General features: G+C 40.5%; 1 protein-coding gene across 1 annotated transcript in view; it reads right to left on the bottom strand.

Moving 5' to 3' along the window:
- frem2a (FRAS1 related extracellular matrix 2a) overlaps positions 1–20,569 on the bottom strand; it is a 60,563-nt gene that overhangs the window by 14,943 nt on the left and 25,051 nt on the right. The window contains exons 4-6 of the mRNA XM_042432224.1: positions 9,581–9,811; positions 5,403–5,528; positions 3,911–4,162 (exon numbers count right to left, since the gene is read on the bottom strand). Of these exons, the coding sequence (XP_042288158.1) occupies positions 3,911–4,162; positions 5,403–5,528; positions 9,581–9,811 (609 nt within the window). The remainder of the gene's footprint in view (positions 1–3,910; positions 4,163–5,402; positions 5,529–9,580; positions 9,812–20,569) is intronic.

Genomic DNA, 20,569 nt, shown 5'->3' with positions numbered 1-20,569 from the left:
ACAATAGTGGCGGAAACGCACTGTAGCACATCTGTAAGCAGTATGTAAGCAATCTGGCACACATTCCTTCTATGATCAGAGAGGAAACCGCTGTTAATATACATGTCTGCATTCACACTTCCCGACTGCGCCCGGGGACGACAAATTCTCAACACGTTGAGAGGGAGTTGAGTGATGACTGATGAGTGAGAACTGCATCCTCTCTCCCCTCTGGGGCTACGCCCGTGGTTTAGCACTCTGAAGTGTGTGTGAGGACTGGGGAAGGTGTAAAGCCAAATTGTGATAATTACTATGTGTGGTGTGTCCATAGCCATTTGTGTGTCACTGCACCTTTAAGTACAGTTTATAGAGCATTCTCAGCTGTTTAGAAGGGCCCCTTGCTTCGGAAGTTGGTGACTGTTGTCGTGACATCTTGTAGAAATTTTGTCTTTATATGTTTGCCTGGGACTTAAGGTGCTTCTCATTCACTTATACCCCTATATCTTCATTTGACAGTAGACAAGCTAAAGAGTATATGTTTTTTGATGTGTATATTACAAGCAATGCTACTTATTGCTAAGATTTGGGGGGGAAAAAACAAAGACATGTAGAAGTGGTGCAGCACACTATATGGGAAGAGAAATGTGGACACAACTTAACCATCATCTAAGACAGTGGTTCAAGACACTTTATACAGTCACAGGACAGGAAAGTTAGGAACCTCTTATCTAAGATGTGATGATATCATTTTTGCCTCTTTTTTTGATTAATTTGTTTCTTGTTTTAGTTTCACTAGATGCTAATGTGCAAGCTGTTGACAATTTCACCATTTCTTTCCTTTTCGTTTTTAAATGCATTTGTATACTGTATGTGGCAGGAGGCAAAATTAAGGAAGAAAATGAAGAAAATGGGAGATATGGGATTTGCCAAAATGTCCTGCTTGCATGCTAATTAAGGATATGCGGAAGATGGGATACATATATGACAGAAAATTTAACAATACAAATATTCTGTTTAAGAGTGGTGACTAAAGATGGTTGTGTGTTGCCCTATAATGACAACAGCTGAAACAAAATCCCTCTTGTTCTTAGTCAATCTCACTCCCGCAGTGGATAATAACACCACTTTTTATCTACAGCGAGTGCATAATGTACGAACAAGTGAGCAATTCTGCTGCTTCCAGAGTGTAACCAAAAGTAAATTCTGTCTTAATATTGAAATGAGGGGATAGGTTTCCAAGAAATACTCTGAGCTAATCTACAATTCTACAAACTCAGCTGTGGCCATATGCACCCGACCGCGAGTGCCTGAATGTCCTCTCTCCTTGGCAGGGTACAAGGAAATGACAACACTCACTTTGAGTCAGAGTGTGCAGCCATGCAGAGCGCGACGCTCAGGGAGACAGGTACTGTAGAGTTTAATCTGATAAAGTACTAAATCTAGCAGGCACCCCTGGGCCTTTTTTTCAGCAAAAGAGACAGAAAGAGTGTGTGTGTGTGTGTGTGTGTGTGTGTGTGTGTGTGTGTGTGTGTGTGTGTGTGTGTGTGTGCGTGCATGAGATGGGGAGAGAGAGTGGTGGTAGTGGAGAAAAATATGGAAGGAGAACAGCAGACTGAACTTGACTTTGACCTGGGGGAAGGAAAAATGGGGCTAGAGAGCACTAGCAGTCACACTTAGAGTTTTTCAAGTGCATTTCTCACCACTTACCTTTGATGCACAATTTGAGGTCTAACTCGGTGCGCGCGGACACGTAGACACATATTCACGCATGCACAGTAGACGCAGGTAGCCACGCACGCAAATAAACACAGAACGTCACGACTCTTGTTTTGCTATTTTCCTTGGTGAGTTGAAGTTGTACGTAAGTGAAGGAGGCTGCAGCTTGACTGCCTGGGCGCAGGTATTAGAGCACTGTCAGACGGTGTTTTATCCTCTGGGAGGCTAAAAATGACACATCATCTCTCACCGGAGTCAGGCTTTCACAAACACATTTCCATTACTTTGAACTCAGCGCCACAACTGAAGTCTTCTGACAATTTAGTAACAATCAGGGAGGGTGTCATGTTCCTGCCCCCAGATGCCTCCACACACATATATATACATATATTTAATTTGGCACAATTATTTGTATCCCTAATTGAGTTCTCGTCATTGTTTTATATATCCTTGCCTGTAGTCTGGCAATAGAATGACTTCACGTCTTCGCTGACACTATTCTTTCTGACAGAAACTATTTTAAAAATGACTAAATGAAAGTGCCATCAAATAGCTAGACTGTGAGTATTGACAAGAAAATGTCAAATGTCTGTGAAATAAGACTACATTCTTCTAAGATTTCATCTTAATCTGATGATGGACACACACCCTGACATTTCCATTAGGCTCTGCAAGATAATTGTGGCCCCACATGCTACAAAATATTGTATTGTATTGTACTACTGATGACAATCAGATCCTCAAGAGTTATTCTGGATGGCAGATACAGTAAATGTAGATGCTCTTTTTCTACCACAGAATATTGCAAACTAATGAGATAAATTTACATAACAAGATAAGAAAACACTAGAACGAAAAGGACCAAAACATAAATTCAGAGAACAGCCATGGCCATGTTTATACATCTGGAGCATTGTGGCCAGTGAATGCAAATTATTTACACTGAGCTGTACTGGATGTAGCTCAATTAGACTTTCAATCTTATTTATTTGTTGATACATCTTCCTCAGAGCACATTTTAAAATGTTGGCTAGCACTGCGGTGCTTCAAGTCATACTAGTATTTTACTAGCAATAAACCAGGGCAACGTGGTGCATGGGGTGCGCTTGTCTACTTAATGCAAGATGGGTGGGTGGGTTTGATATATACAAGCATGTACAATGAGAGCCACGGTGTACATAAGGATAGGGAAGAAGATATTCTATGACTCATAACTTCCTTGACACTATTTAAAGTACATAATCTCTATGATGTAAACTCAAACACTGCTGGTATTTGACCCAAATCTGTTACACAACTGCTCCTTCATGTCTAAGAAAAAAACATGACTTTTACTGTAACAATCTATAGCATGGCATTTCACAAAAAAAAAAAATCTTGAGCAGAGTAGAACTGATATTCAGTCTCTCTAAAGTGAATCAATGCAATATAGTGAGATGATGGAGAATGCCTGTAGACTGGAATAGGTATTTCCCAGCAGGCTTTTATGTCTCAAGATAAATCCTCTACATATTTCCCTACCTTTCAGAAAATGCAATCTCCTCTGTCCATATGATGCTGTAACACGATTAAAGCAGACCAGGGACATGTGTGATAATGAAGTCCCACTGGACTCCTGTGCGAGTCTCAACTGTAATTAAAAACTGTCTGAATGATAGCAAGAGAGGAGTTTGATTCCATCTGTCTGCTGTGGATACACAGGGTCTATGTCAGGGTGTTCCCAGCACTGCTTTTCCTGCATGACTCAACACCCAGTATGTTTTTAAACAAGCTTAATTAAGGGAACTTTTGCAATGTTGAGACTCCAATGACAATTCACAAACACCACAACTTCTTGCACTGTTAATTCACACTTTGCGGTTACATGTGTGTACATGCAAGTGTTGTTTAACCTTAAAGTTCTACAAAAACCTGAAATAAATTGCATTTTCTCTGCTTCTCTTTGGTGACAAAAAGCCTTTTGCAAAGTTCACTAAGACCTTTCATCCGTGTGATTTGGATACATCACATTCAAGGGGAAAAGTGTTTAACCAAAGCTTCATTTAATTTAAAACTTTTCTCTATAAAGTTATTAAAACTTTCACAGTAAGACCACTGGAAATAGAAATACAGGGGAAGTAAGTAAGTACAGAAATGAACTAGTCTAATGACCAACTCACTGACAGACAGACATATACTGTACATACTATATCAGTGCAGCATCATCATGTCTTACCATCATCCATATCTTCCAAGATGTTGACTTTCGCAGTGGGGTAGTGCATTCCCAGACGCCCCCCGACAGGCAGTGACAGAGTGACGTTGAAATTCTCTTCTCCCTCGTACAGAGAGTCATCGATGATAACCACGCGACACTGCTTCTCCCTCTCACCCTTGTCGAAACGAAGGATGCTGCTGTGCTCCTCTGGGCGTGAGATGTAGTCAGAGTAAGACAGCACGGTGGTGGGAATCGTCCCTGAGGCAGAGCCTTTAGAGAAACCAGCAAAGGAAAGGTGAAGACAGTGGCAGGAGTTTGGGGAAAAATGACGAGATCTAAATGATTGAAAGTACATATTTAAAACATTGTATTTGTGAAAGACATCAGAAGACTTGAGCTTTTCCTATAATAGATCTACTGCATTTGAAGTAGTAATTTTCATATATACATATTCATATTAAGCTGAATTTGATGTGAAAAGGGGTGTGAAGAAAATTCATAAGGGGGTGAGCACATCAAGTTAACAAACTTTTGTGACAATCAGTAATAAGACGCATTTTTTTTCTTTCAGTTGAATGAAATTCAGACTGTTAATGTAGCCATTATAACTTGTGAAAGTTTGATCTTCCATTATAGCAAGCCCATCAGGTCAGTGTATTAGTTTTTAATGAAAGAGCACAATGGGAAATAGACCAACCCCTAAGGTTTTGTTAAAATGAAAAGCTGTGGTGTGGCCACTACAGCATTTTGACATTCAACAATAGTGCCTTCATTAGGCTAATCAGTGTGTGCATTATCCATTCATGAATTTAACTGCGTGGGGAGAAGGTACAAGCTGAAATATGTAACTTTTCACACATCACCAGCTGGAAGTAAGTCATTGAAAGAACGATCACAAATAGAGTCAAGGTTGTTTGGAAGCATTTCTTTGATTTGAATTAACTACCGCAAAACTTGGAACCAGGCTAACAGCCAAGTGTGATACTACTGAGGTTATGCTGCCAGATGAGATCTGTGAAAATGCAAATGCGGTGCGAATTGCATCTCTTCCTGTGTGCCAACAGACTTCACTGGCACTGTCTAGCAGGATAGGTGCGACAGGTGCACCTCAAACTCTACCATACACATGAAGACATTAACATTCCATTAAAACAATATAGATACCAGCTTTAAATGCACAATCTGTGATCCAAATGTAAACAAAAGGCTAGGCTCTACCAAAAATCAGACTGAAACCTTTTCATTCTCAAATCGATTGGCAGTTCTTTTAATAAATGCAGAATCCCTAAACGAAAATTAAATCAGAGTTACTGTTGTCATTTGTACCTCATTTTTTAAATTATGTAAGTGAATTTAAGTTGTCAAAAATTATCCACTGAGTCCTTAAGCGACAACACCCACCATCTGATATGATCAGTTTGACAAGCAAAGCCAGCAGGCAGGCAGACAGGCAGACAGCATACACTGAGGGTAAATGGGTTAGATGAGGTGAAAAAAGGCTAGTGCATACCCTGCTGAGTGTAGCAGACCACCATGAGTTCCTGGCTGATGTCTCCACTGCGGTGCACTGGAATGAAAAGCTCCCCAACATCCTCCTCCACTGAGTGGATCTGCTCAGGGAAGAACACAGTCGACTCTGTTTGGAGGAGAAGAGAGAAGAGCGGAGGGAGTCAGAGGAAAAAAGAAAAGGGTAATGATATGTATAACAATCTGCAAAAACCCACAGTACATTAGGGCATCAAGGACTGAAACAGGCTTTTGTTCTGGCTCAGCATTAGTGAGGTGCAGCTGACTTTTTTAATATTTTTATTCAGATCTATTGAAGTGGTGGTCCTGCGGTGTGCTTATTCATATTCAAAAATAACTTTCCATCACAGTTTTCGGTTTGATGCAACCAGAGGTGCTCTTCAAAGAGACCCCTCTGGAAGTTTTTCTTACTGCCCGGTGTGTTGCAGACAATTACATATGCAAGCCTCTCAGTTCATCCAACAGAATGTATCAGTTGGGAGTTTCGAACATCGACTCCTCTATACACAGAGGGGTCAGACGAACCATTTCTCTTATTTTTTTTCTCTACTCCTCTCTCCGTCTATGAGAGGAATTTGTGATTGAGAGAGAGACTCAGAGCCAGTGAAAGCATCATCTATCAAAACGAAGAACTTACTGACATTATAGAAACAATAAATGTTGGAGCTATTTTCCACAGACGCACAGGGACCAATAAAAATACTAACAGAGCGGACTGAGTTTCAGCTCGTCCCAGATCTCCCTGTGACTTTGTTCACCCTCCCCCTCTCTCTTTGAGTGAGTGGATGAATGAGTGAGTGAATGATGGGAACTGCAAGACACCCGTGGCTCGCTTGTGCTACAAAAAAGTTGCATTAAAATGGCAAGAACTGGAGTGTGCAAAAGAGATTTGGAAGTTTGATTCAACACCCAGCCTACAAAAAGAGATCAACACCTGAGATGACTCCTTGGGATGGAGTCATCAACATAAAACAATCTTGCGCACAGCAGGGGATCAAACATCTCTCTTCTCCTACAGTAACTCTCACTAAATCGTTCCCTCTCCTCTCAATCTTCTCCCCTCTCCTCCATTTCTCCTCTCTGTCGCTGTCCACAATCTGTCACTCCCCAGGGGGGTACAGGAATTCATAGCAGGGGATTAGGGTCCACCGCTTACCTATTACACTCACACACACACACGGACACACACACCGCTCACTGTACCTTGATTTTCTTCTCTCTCTCCACACATATACTGCACACCTCATCTCCTCACAGTTCTTTAACATTTCACCTCACACTTCACCAGGGGTGTGCTGGGAAAGAAATTCAGTCCTGGACTTATCCTCTGGACCAGCCTCTGTGGGTGGGGGTGGAGGGGTGCTCGGGTCAGTGAGGGTTGATTACATATGTACAGTATATAACTTGGTCGGAAATGGCCTCATGCACACCCCAAATGACAGGCACTAAGAGAGGGCCGGTAAAGAGACAGACAAGGCTGGTAAAAACTTAATGTATTTTTTTGACGGTCCACCGGCCCACCAATGCGGTGGATTTGTCTCGGTATCCCAGATGGTCATTTTAAAACATTCATGGGGAGAAAAAAAAACATGCTTTTACAGAGGGTGTTAAAATAGTGTCTACTGCAAGCTGATCTATCTATTGTCTTTCCAAAAGAAAACAAAACACACAAAAAACTCTGGCTTTTGTTTCTAAGCCTAGAACGTCTCCATTATTGATATTATCATGAATATTCTATGGATGCAAGGATATTTTCTTTGTTTCTACTATCTGGTTGTTGTTGTAGTAGTTACGCAATTTACACAGCACCAGTTCGTATTGCTGGTTATTCCCATCAGATATACAGTATTTCTAAAATGTAGCTGTAAATGTAAAACAAAACAGCCTCTACAGACTTACAGTTAATGGCACCTTTTAACCTGTTTCTCTAATCACAGTTCAAAGCAACAGCAACCTCAGAAACAGGAGGTCCTCATTTAATTTGCCTTACATTACTCAGAGATTTTATATCCTAACTGAGACAAAGCTTGTATAATTACACAAGAGTGTGCTTGACTACAACTGGCCTTACGGTTCCAGACAAAAAAATTACAAGGGAGGAAAACTTTATAATTTAGTTGAATGACCTCGGTAACTGCTCCAAAATTGAAGAGTTACTGTTTGAGTGTGTGAAGATGTTTATTTATTATGTGCAAACAATGATAACAGCCCCACTGATACATAGTGTCCTTTCTGTAGAGGAAGCAAGAAAGATATTCCTGACTATGGCTAGATTCTGACACTGCTTGCAGCACACAGTCAAACAGCAGGCTGCCACCTTCATCTTTAGTCAGCACTGTGCATGGATTATATATGAAAGAAAGTCCTAAAGTTTTGCAGGAGGAAAGCTAGGGTCTGTATCTGCTGAAGCCTTGAGACTGGATGCAAACACGCTATAGGACAAACCCACTCCTCATTATTAATCAAAGTAGCGACAAGCTTATAGAGAGAGTATGCATTCTTACAGCTATAAGAGAAAGAAAACAATATTGAATAGCTCTAGGCATTTGCACAGACAAACAGAGACTGCCTATGCTATGAGAACAAATTCAGCTTGTTATGCTTTCCTTAATTTTGAAACACTTTTGGGTAAAGCTTAGTGATCCTCTCTCCTCCTCTAAAGCTGATATTAGCCAAGCTGACATATCCTCTAGGGAGCGAATCTCCAGGCTAACCAGAAGACCAGACAAAGCCAGTTTTCATCATTAGAGAAAGAAGCTGGAGTACAGCTAACGCCACAGGCATAGCTAAAGCTTCACTGGCCCATTAGAGTACAGAGTGGCACATCTCTGTCACATTAGACTATCCCCGGAGATAACAGAAAACAAACCAACCCCTGCCCTCCACACACAGCATAATTAACCCACAGGGGAGGATAGACTGAGGAGGGAGAATGTGAAGGGTGGTGGGGGGGGGGGGGGGTCAAGACAAGAGATAGTGAAAGACAGAGAATGAGAAGACAAAATGAGGGAGATAGTGTGATGGGAGCAGCTATTGTGTGTCGCCATAATGGAAGTTTCAGTGTTTCCATCTTTGTTGCACATCTATAATTACTTAAAAGTTGTACTGAGGGAAGGAGCAATACATAAAAAATGTGAAAGTTGCAGAAGAGTAATCTAGCCTTGATGGCACGGAGCAGGCACTTTGTTGCACTACTCAATATTTCATTATTCAATTTACAGACATAGACACAAAGAACTAGGAGGGTGACAGATCAAAAACTATTTAAGAGAGAAGGACTGAAGTTTTGTGAGTATAAGTGAGGCACTTTCCGAACATAGCCATTAGAGTTCAATCAATGTTCACTGGTAAACAGCAATATCAGTACTTTAGGAGGACCTCTGATTCAGCCCGATGAAAATGGACAAAAAATGAACTATAATTATACTGTTTTTTCTATTGTTGGATTTTAGAAAGTATGTAACTGCACTCTGTACCACCAGTGAGTATAAAAACACAACAGCAATGGAAAAAACAAACTTCATGGCTATAACAAATCTCTACTAGCTATCATGTCAAAACTATATTTCTCCTCCTTGCCTGAGGGCAGATTTGACATGGCTCTGTATCTACAGCAGACAATGTTTATATTGACGATTCTTCATTCTGTGTGTGTTATGTCTTCACACAGCAAATGTGATACACGGCAAAGGGTTGTGTATTTCTCATTGAGTTGTAAGAGGAATATGGGATTTTGTGTGGTGGAAACTTCACTGGTTCTGCAATCATATTTGTCTGTTCAGGTGGGAGAAGCAAACACTTCTCTTATCAACTCAAATCAATCCTCCATACCGTCTGTCTGTGGGGTCTGATTTTGATTTAAATTTGTACAGTAATAAAGAAAATATTGAATATATTTGTTTGACTTAATTTGCATCTTTATACGGTATGTGTATTCAGTATCTTGAGAGTCATTTTAGTATTCTGTGTTACCTCCAAGATGAAAATATTCAGACTAAATGTGCAAAAAATAAAATAAATTACAGCTTTTATAGTCTGTTGTGATGTAGCTGTGGATAGAAATATCATATTGTCACCACATGAATATCAAGAATATTAATCCTAAAAATATCCATGTGCATGCTGAGCGCACACTACAATGTATGCATGATCAGTACTGACCATCATTGGGATCCAGGATCTCAACTGTTGCTGCGGCAGGGAACTCCAGCACTCCCATCACCGGCTCCGATAGCAAAATCTGGAAGGTCTCCGCCTGCTCGTACTTCCCGTCAGTCAGGATCCGAACCCTCCATATGGCGCTTGTCTGTCCCGGGTTGAACTGGACCTGCCTCTGGGACTTACCCTTGAAATCCTCATCCTTCTTTGCACTGCCATCCTGGGTTCCAATGCCTGAGATATACAAACAGCGATAAAAGTGTAGAAAAAGAAAAACAGGACAGGCCAGATGAATTAAAAAAAAAAAAACAGACAGACAGGTAGAAGTGGAGACGAAACAAAGAAAGCGAACATGAAAGGGTGACAGGCAAGAGAGAGAAACAGATAAAAAACAGATTAGATATTCACACCCTTTAATGTTGTTCAGAGAGTGGTGAGAAAAAGAGTGTTGCGTCTATTTTTCTTCACTGATCACTTACAGAGCCTCAGGAATGTGTGAAAATGAATTTGTAACTGAGGCGTTTAAATAAGCATATTCCACCTTACTGAGATGGATTACCTACCATGGCTGTTTCCCAAGGGTTATGTGTCTGTGTGTGTGTGCGTGTGTGTCACATCCTTTTCTCTTCAAATATCTCCTATTCCATTCATAATAGGTCTTTCATGTGAATCCACTTCACGATCCATCTAACATTCATGCTCATCGATACACCTTCAAAGCAGGAGAGCTTACTTGTACCACTGGGTTTCACATCAAACACACATCAAGGACGCCCAGGTGGCATAAGCCATATAATGTATTACATATGGAAATAGGCTATTCATGTTCCTTTGTCTAAACTCACAATGCCTCATAAGAACAAGACAAGCAGAGTAATGCTGGGCTGATGCATGTGCCTGAAAATACAAAGGATTTGTTTCCTTTTTTTTGTCCAGACCCTCAAAAAACTGCACAAACAAACTGAGAAAAAAACAAGTGACAAGCACATGCAGATGAGACTGGATACATTAGATCATACACGCAGTAAGATCTGAGAGGTGAGTAATATGTGCAAAATTTAAGCTGAAAATAATCACACTCATGCAGGAATACAAACACAGTCACACTCATGCATGTAACTGTAGCTGTAAGGACCTTCAGTGACTGTATTCATTCACAACACCCAGACTAGAGTGGAAATTCATAATCAAATTAGTTTTTGGTGTTATGCTTTGCATTTCTGGGTTCCTTTAATTGCTATGTTGGTGATGCCGGACTGACTGGTCCAATTCACTGTCTGGCTTTGACCACAGCAAAAACATCTTCCTAGTTGACCAATATTCAACAACAGCACAGTTAGAAGTCCAAAGAAACCAAATTTTACTCTAATGCAATGCTGCCTTATCTTGCATTTGGCTGGATCAAAAGATCAGCTGCAAATAAAATATAGCAACCTCTTTCAATATATTTTTGTCAACCACCCTGCACGTAACACCAAGGTATTATTATTTCTCAGCCTCCACTGTTTCTCTGCTTTTTAACAGCAGGAAAAACTAATGCTGCCGCTGTTGCTCACTGCCGCTGCATAAACACAACATGAAAAATGTACTTCTCTGGAGGCAGTGGAAGTTTTTCTGAGAAATCCGAGACATGACTAATGGAAGTTCAGTCAGGACAGCTCTTGGTTTGCTTGTTCACTGCTGTGAGACCATATCAGCCAAACCTGGGTCAGGTTTTCTTGTGACGACTTAGGTAAGGGTTGTACAAAGCTGTGGGTACATCCGAAATGTAAATCACAATACTTCATCATAAAATATCAGCACTGTTCATCAAAACTGATTGTATTAGAGTAGAAGAGCATCTGAGGGTGTAATGAAAATGCCACCAATACTGTGCATTTGTAAGCTTAAATCCACATCATGCTTATCACATGAAATAGGGTTAAAGAGGTTTTGTCACAGTCCAAGGACCTTCATCAGTTAAGATGAAAACAATTCATCCTCTGGGAAGCATAAATGTACCAATGGCAATCTGCCATTCAATTGTGATAGTTCTCAGAGAAGAACATTTCTGTTTGATTGTGGTGGTGGCAGATAGACCAGCAGGGTCACCAAAACATTTGTTCAGCACCATGACTATCAAGAGCAAGTTTCATGGCAATTTGTGCAGAAATTGTTTGGATATCTTGCTGTGGATATAAGTTTTGTTTTGGTTGGAAAGACACACTAACCAAGAAATATTGCCATCTTTTGGCTGTGCTGTAAGCAGGACAAAAACCTCTGAGGGAGACTTATATATAAATACAGGTATGCTGTTGATATTTATAGTCCAGTCATGAGTAATAATGTAATTATCTTAACTCTCAACCTATAAACAGTGAGTTGCAGCTAAAGCTGCAACGATTAGTTGATTGATCGATTAGTTGCCAATTATAAAAGTAATCACCAAATATTTTAATAATTGATTCATTTTTTGGAGTCATTTTTTAGGAAAAAAGTCTAAATTCTCTGATTCCAGCTTCTTAAATGTGAATATTTTCTGGTTTCTTTAGTCTTCTATGAGAGTAAACTGAATATCTTTGGTTTGTGGACTGTTGGATGGGACAAAACAAGACATTTGAGGGCGTCAGCTTGGGCTCTGGGAAACAGCGATTGACATTTTTCACCATTTTCCTGCTGAACAACTAATTGATTAATTAGGAAAATAATCAACAAATTAATCCATAATGAAAACAATTGTTAGTTGCAGCCCTAATCACAGCTTTATGACAACTAAATATCATCCTGATGATTTTGATCCTGGTTGATTGGGTGACACCTATAGTTACTGGCCACAGCGGCATATAAAGTACATTTTGATAATACAGATCCCAAACTTTCATTCAATATGATGTGTATCAAGAGCAGCTACTCTGTCAGGAATGCAACACATGTATCTCTTTAGATGTTGTCTGACACAGTGATACTGAAGTCATGATTGGTTGTCTTCTGCATTACATGAAATGTGTGCATGCACTCGGTTTGGTCTTTTGCTAAGGAAATGATCCATGTCCAGTATGTGCATGAATCATTTCCTGTGAATCCTTTGTGCATGGGTATTGAATCTAGTGTGAGAAAGGCAGACTCCGAAGACTACTATATATAGTGGCAATTACAGAATGCAAATACTTTGAATGGCTATTGTTGAAAAAAATGGGGTTAATATAATGAAAATCTTGGTAATGCTTTAATTTACAGGTCCCTTCATTCTATACTAATTTCCTGGAAATTGTCTGAGTAATTTGCAGGTATTTAATGGTCAAATTTTAGGATATTTTACAGGAAGGGGGTGCAATTTGTTACACATTATGAGAAAAATATAAAAAAGTGTTTAGTTGGTGAGTGTCCACTCATATTTGGGTTCATGTGTAGCTGTTCATTTGCAAAAATCCTTAATAAATAACACTTTTAACAATTGTTTACTAGACAGAAACTAATCTCCTTCCAGTGTCAAACAATGAATTAGCATATCCGACTGTTTCTTAAAAAATAATGACTAAGCATCTATCAACAATGTCAGTAACACCTAATTTTACTGATCCTTTACTTTCCTACTAATTTCCAGGACATTTTTTCAATAATTACCTGAAAGTAGCTTTTACTGTTTATTCTTAGGACATTTTCTTTGAAATGGTTATGTTATTTGGTAGTACATGAGAAATGCTCTCATTACAGAGTTTTTAAGGAGGTATCTAATATGCTAATATGTAGGTTGACATACAAAACTACACACTGAAAACTAAATATTTTCTGTCATTCAAAGAACTGTTAAGAGTCTGATTTATTAAGATTTTTTTGCAAATTAACAACTATTAAGTCAAATATACTGACTGAGTACTTACCAACTATGCCAACCTAACACTTTTTTTCTGTTTTTTCTTATAATTTCTAACAAATTGCACCACCATTCTGTAAAATGTCCTAAAAATGAAAAGACCAGTAACATAAAGCATGACCAAAAGACAAGGAAAGTGTCTTATAACCACTGATTTCTGTCTCATCTGTCTACCCTGATGATCAGTTGATTCACATCAAATAAAAACCCACATACACACACACCTGCCTAGAGGAGAGAAGAAGTGTTGATCTTAAATGGGTGGAGCCTCATTGTGCCACCCTTATTGGACTCCCTGGAGAGAAGAGACACGCCTTGCCTCGGGTCGCTCTGGGGTTTCTTCTCAGCAGGTGGCTATATACCCACCCGAGGGCTTTTGATCTTTATTTTCCTCAAAGCTACAGTCCCTTGTGTTTGTGTCTCCACAACACACACACAAACACACACACATACAAAGGGCTGCACACAAACACACACATATTCTGTTTATAGCTGGAATCTTTTCTTCTTTCTGTTTAGTATTGTAGTTTATTTCACTGTTGAAAGCAAACACTGCAGTAAGCTGAGTTTGGATGAGTGTAAAATATACAATTCATCATAGAATTTATGAGTGCAAGTGCCTTCATGCTCATTATACTATAAAGGTCATTTCACATCAAGGCAGCTGAAGTGGGGATCTTTAGAGAAGACATTCAGGGGGCAACACTTTCTAATATCTCCTGGTGAAAAAAAATCAACTCTCTCTATTCACTCTGCAATGGCAACAATAAAGAGGCTAGACTACAGCCCACAGGAGATGACATTAACCTGGCAAAAGCGCATCTTGTTAACAATCCTCCATTTATCTCTCAGAGTATGGACGCAGCTGAGAAGGATGGTGCACAAAGAAAGAAGTCTTAAAGGAATGAGCTTTGATTTATGGAAGGAGTAGAAAAGAAAAATGAGAATTCAATGCCATCTTGTTTCCCCATAGGGTTCCTATATTACTCACACAGCAAAGAAGACAGGAAGAGGAGGAAAGAAAAGGAGAGGCGTGGAGAGGATCAGGACTTGAGAGTGGCGGGTTTCGTGAAGTGAACAGAGCAAGAAGATGTGACAAAACAAAAACAAAGATGGAGAGAAACCAGCAGAGACACACCGCAATGTATACAAGGTGCACACCAAGAAGTGAGAAAATAAAGACAGAGTGACAACAAACAGCGAGTGAGTGCCGCGCTGAAGTGAAACAGAAAGGAGAGGAGAAGGGAGATACACAAATGGAGAGTGGGAGGAGGAAAGACAGCCTGTGGCACCCACCCAGGGCAATAAAGCAGTGAAGGAGCAGGAAGAAGAGAGGTGGTGTCTTTGATGAGGAAAAGCAGGTTAGGAGCAAAAAGGACCAAATGCTCTTCACAGTGAGCTGAAGTGAGACAGGATTATGGATGAAAAAAGGAAAGAAGGTGAGACAGGTTAAGTGGGTTGACAAGTCAGTGGGACGGTACCACTGGGGGACAGGACAAAGTGATAGAACTCAATTAGAAGTAGACGCAGCAGGTGAGGAAGAGGGTGCATGCCCATGAAGAATTAAGTTGAAGGTTGATATCTTAAGGCTTGTTGTTGAGGAGATTTGTTCTTTCATGAGAAGTGAGAAAGTGAGGTTTGAAAACGGTAGGGAACCTATCTGATCCCTGTGCTCTGGTCCATCCCCATTCTGCCTGAGCTGTGCTTTGCAGGGGCATCTTTGAACCTTGATCCTCGATCTCTGCATTCCTCCTTCACAGATCCTCTCTACCTGTACTTCCTGTTGTGATGGAGTTTGTGTAACAGCTGTCGTCCACCTTCTCCTGGCACCACATCGACTTTAATCAGCTAACCCCTTGCACTGCAGCAAGCTACTAACATTATCGCTCTGTCTGTCTATGTTTTTCCTTTCCTTTACCGGTTTTTCTTTTCTTTTTATAGTTACTAGATTTTTCTTTTCTATCATTATTTATCTTCTCATCTGCAGCTCAGTTTTTGTTGTGACACACACACACACACAAACACTATGCACATACAGTAGAGTCAGAAGGTATTAGGAAACTGATGTTTTTAATCGTTTTGGTTCAACTTCAGCATATTCAATTTGAAATTAAACAATGATTATGAGGTTAGGTTGACTTTGGGCTTTGATGGTGTTTCATATCAATATTGACTGAACAGTGTAGGACTTGTAGCCTTTTTCATACATAGTCAGCCAATTTTAGGACAATGCAGCAGGACATAAAAAAGCCAATAAACAAGGCAACCAAAGAGGTTTCATGGCCAAACAGTGGAATGTTTTCACCTGGCCAAATCATTCACCTGACCTCATTCCAGCTGATGCTGTGCTCCACTGCTGAGGACCAGACTGACGACAGAAAATCTGGCTGCACTATAGGGCTGGAAGAGCATCACCAAGGAAGATGCCAAGTGTCTGCTGATATCCGTGTCACTGACTGCAAAAGGATTTGCAACCAAATATTGTACAGTATGTGATGACTTTGACAACTATTTTCTGTTACCCAAAATATGGAGGTAGTAAAGGGTTGCAGTCCCTGCACTGAGTATCTCATGTGGGTGTAAAAACACTCAAATAAAGCTGACACTTATTGTTGACACTTATAGTTATGTGATGGAGTACAGGGTGCACACAACTAAAAAGGTGTCCCTGACATAATACTTTCTGACTGCACTAATCAACAACATCATTGTTGTCACTGTTTTTTGCTTCAGGTGTTAATCAAAGATTGGCGCATGATTTTTTAATTTTTTTTTTGTGAGTTTGGAAGTTGCCTTTGTAGCTTTCATTCTGTTTCTTCAAAGTTAAATTACTTAATCTATTGATTATTTTCTCATTTAATCGATTATTCATGCCCCGCAAGTTGGATGTGAGAAGGAAGTGAAAGAAAAATTCTGGAGTGAGTAGGATGTAGTTGTGGATAGTGAACCCAAGGAGGAGAGAATGGTGATTGGAGCAGACTTCAATGGGTATGTTGGTGAAGGGAATACAGGTGATGAGGAGGTGATGGGTAGGTATGGTGTCAAGGGGATGAATGTGGAAGGACAGATGGTGGTGGATTCTGCGAAAAAGATGGAAATGGCTGTGCTGAATATGTATTTCGAGAAGAGGGAGGAGCACAGGGTGACGTATAAGAGTGGAGAAAGGTGCACATAGGTGGACTATGTCTTATGCAGGAGGTAGATTCTGAAAGAGACTGGAGACTGTAAGGTGGTGGCAGGAGAGATTGTAGCTAGGCAGTATCAGATGGTGGTCTGTAGGATGACTATGGAGATCAAGAAGAGGAAGAGAGTAAAGGCAGAGCCAAGGATCAAAAGGCAGAAGTTGAAGAAGGAAGACTGTTGTGTGGAGTTCAGGGAAGAGTTAAGACAGGAGCTGGGTGGTAATGAAGAGTTGCTGGAATGGCTGGGCAACTACTGCAGAAGTGGTGAGGGAGACAGCTAGGAAGGTACTTGGTGTGTCATCTGGACGGAGGAAGGAAGACAAGGAGACTTGGTGGTGGAATGAGGAAATACAGGAAAGTATACGGAGGAAGAGGTTGGTGAAGGAAGTGTGATAGCCAGAGAGATGAAGAAAGTAGATAGGAGTACAAGGAGATGTGGCGTAAGGTGAAGATTGAGGTGGTGAAGTCTAAGGAAAAGGCATATGGCAAGTGGTATGAGAGGTTGGATTGTTTGACACAATCTTGGAAAGTGAGAGGATGTGGAGGAGTGGAGAATGAGTGTAATGGTACCGATTTTCGAGAATAAGGGTGATGTGCAGAGCTGTATTAACTACAGAGGTATAAAGTTGATCAGTCACAGCATTAAGTTATGGGAAAGAGTAGCAGAAGCTAGGTTAAGAAAGGTGATGATTAGTTAATGATTGTTATGATGATTATAACAGCAGTATGGTTTCATGCCAGGAAAAAGCACTACCGATGCAATGTTTGCTTTGAGAATGTTGATGGAGAAGTATAGAAAAGGTCAGAGGGAGTTGCATTGTGGATCTATAGAAAGCATACAACAGAGTGCCGAGAGAGGAGGTGTAGTATTGCATGAAGAAGTCGAGAGTGGCAGAGAAGTATGTTTGAGTGATGCAGGACATGTATGAAGGCAGTGTAACAGCGGTAAGGTGTGCGGTTGGAGTGATGGATGGGTTCAAGGTGGATGTGGGATTACACCAAGGATCAGCTCTGAGCCCCTTCTTGTTTGCAATGGTGATGTACAGGTTGACAGACCAGATCAGGCGGGAGTCTCTGTGGACTATAATGTTCGCGGATGACATTGTGATCTGTAGTGATAGTAGGGAGCAGGTTGAGGAGAGCCTGGAGAAGAGGAATGAAAGTCAGAAAGAGCAAGACAGAATACATGTGTGAGGGAGGGAGTATAGGTGAATGGTGAGAATGCAAGGAGTAGAGGTGGCGAAGGTAGATGAGTTTAAATACTTGAGGCCGACTGTTCAAAGTAACAGGGAGTGTGGAAGACAGTGCAGGCAGGACGGGGTGGGTGGAGAAGAGTGTCAGGAGTGATCTGAGACAGAAGGGCACCAGCAAGAGTGAAAGGGAAGATTTACAAGAGGGTAGTGAGACCAGATGAGTTGAAGACACTAGGATTTCCATTGGGAGTGACGAGGATGGTCAGGATTAGGAATGAGTACATTAGAGGGACAGCTCAGGTTGGACGGTTTGGAGACAAAGCGAGAGAGGTGAGATTGAGTTGGTTTGGACATGTGCAGAGGACAGATGCTGGTTATATTGGGAGAAGGATGCTGAATATGGAGCTGCCAGGCAAGAGAAAAAGAGGAAGGACAAATAGGAGCTTTATGGATAAGATGAGGGAGGACATGCAGTTGTCTGGTGGTGCGACAGAGGAAGATGCAGAGGACAGGAAGAGATGGAAACGGATGATCCATTGCGGTGACCCCTAATGAGAGCAACTGGACGAAGAAGAACAAGAATCGATTATTCATTTGGTCTGTAAAATATCAGAAAATAGTGAAAAATGTCCACCCTAAATTCCCAGAGCAAATAGTTACTCTTCAAAATGTTTTCTGACCATAGTCCAAAGCCCCAAGAAAAAATATTCACATTTGGGACATTTGAACCAGTGAATTTTTTTAAATTTTAGCTCAAAAAAAATTGAAATTGCTTAAACAAATACATTTTTTGTTGATTGACTAATCAAATTACTTGAATATTATCTGTAATATTGTGTCTGACAGTCTCCAATACAAAATCAAAATGAAGCAATTTATGAAGTGAAGAGACCAGATGATTGCATCCTCCAAACACAGTGCAGATTATGTGCTGTGGCAAGGAGAGAACTATCAAGGGCATAATTGCTTAACAGTGACACAAACTACAGCCTTAAAATGACTCAATTGATGCCAAACATAAATCAAAGGCACAATTACTGTGGCGGTATTGTATTGTATTGCATTATATTGTATGGCGCTCCTCGTATATCGCCACTGTGTTTATTGGTTCTTTCGCTCAATTTTTCTGTTCACCTGCCCAGCAAATTGAAATCTATGAAAGTTATTAGACTTTGATCCATTTCTGTTTTTCACCCTGTGTTGCCCTAAATTGGACCATGTTTCATTATCATAGCCTGAACAGGTCTGTGCTGGGCATATAAACAGACATATACCTATATAGAAATATATAGATGCACATTATATATTGTGGATTTGGGTAATGAGAGAAAAATAGTGTTGTCAGAGCGACTCAGGTTTGTACTTCTTTCCCCATAAGGTTACAAGTAAATATTGCTTCTCTTTAATCTTCCTTCAAACCATGCATAAAAATGACCAAAAACCACATCAACATACAGCATTAGGCGTTCATTCAAAAAGAGGGCTTAAAAGTGAGTGTGTGTGCATGTGTTGTGTATGTGGTCAGAGAGAACCAGGTGCTCACACACCAACTGTGCAAAGAGATGAGTCAGAATGCAAGCTTTCATGTGTGCCCAAGAGATACATTCAAAACCTTCCCGTGAGAAATTGCACATACACCCGTACGCTCGCACACACACACCCTTACACACACAGGTAGATAAGTCTTGAAGCTTACATAAACTGCTACACTGTGATGCTAAAACCTGACCTGACGATTAACAGGGATCAGTATGATGATGAGAGGCGGGAGAGAGTAAAAGCTGCTTACAGCTGCTGCTTCTCTCAGCGTGAACGAAGTGAAGCATGACAGGGCATGGCTAAGTCAGGGCTAAGAGAGTGTTCGGGGACATCATCATCATCATCCTTTTAACCTCAGAACCTGCACGAACACTCAGACATACGCACAAAAACATGCTGGACTGTAGTTTGCAACTTCATATCACCTCCATCTGACAGGTCAAACAGCTTATTAAAAACTCTGGCATTGATTCTTGTGTAGCTGGCTAATTTCTTGTGTTGCAGCTTTTTTCTTATTGTTGTGACTGTGCAGAATGATCTAAGTGCAGAGTTTGACACTAGAAGGCTGTTTTCACATTCATCTGTTGTAGAGGGAAAGTTTCTCTGTGTTCACCTCAAATCTGAGATTAAGGCATCATCATCTGTCACATCACAGCTAGTTTGGGAGTCCAATCATGGTGCAGTATGTAACTTACACGAGTGTGATGTAGAAACTCGAAGTATTTGCATATTCAGAGATTCTGTGTGGGTTTTTCAATGAGGGAGAGGGAATCATTTTAACTAGGTAATTGAACTTTTTTGTGGAAAAACAATGTCAGACACAAATTTGTCAAAGCATCATTTTTATGTGCAGTACGAGAGGGGATCTTCAAATTTGCTGATGATTCACTTATTGTCAGTCTTCTTGACAGGGGCGAAATGTTCCTGGTGTCATTGTTAACTGCTGTGATGAGACATTTTACAACCTATTATGGCTAATAGGCGAAGAGTAGCCATTCATTTGCAACCTAAGGTAGGCGAACACCTACCCTGTGTTGACAATGAGGTAAATTTTAAGAGCAAAATAGGTTTAATTTGGAACAAAAGGTAATGGCAATGGCAATTTCTTCTTCTCAGAAAATTGGCCACTTTTCCAATGGGAAACAGTAGAAACTGCTGTTTTCTGCTCCCACAGTGTCATTTATTCACATAATTTATTTTATTTTTGCTGTGCAACATGTCGTTT

Source organism: Thunnus maccoyii, chromosome 13 (genome assembly GCF_910596095.1).
Source record: "Thunnus maccoyii chromosome 13, fThuMac1.1, whole genome shotgun sequence".
NCBI lineage: Eukaryota > Metazoa > Chordata > Actinopteri > Scombriformes > Scombridae > Thunnus > Thunnus maccoyii.
The sequence above is the reverse complement of the archived record's forward strand: the minus strand, read 5'-3'. Positions and strand labels throughout refer to the sequence as shown.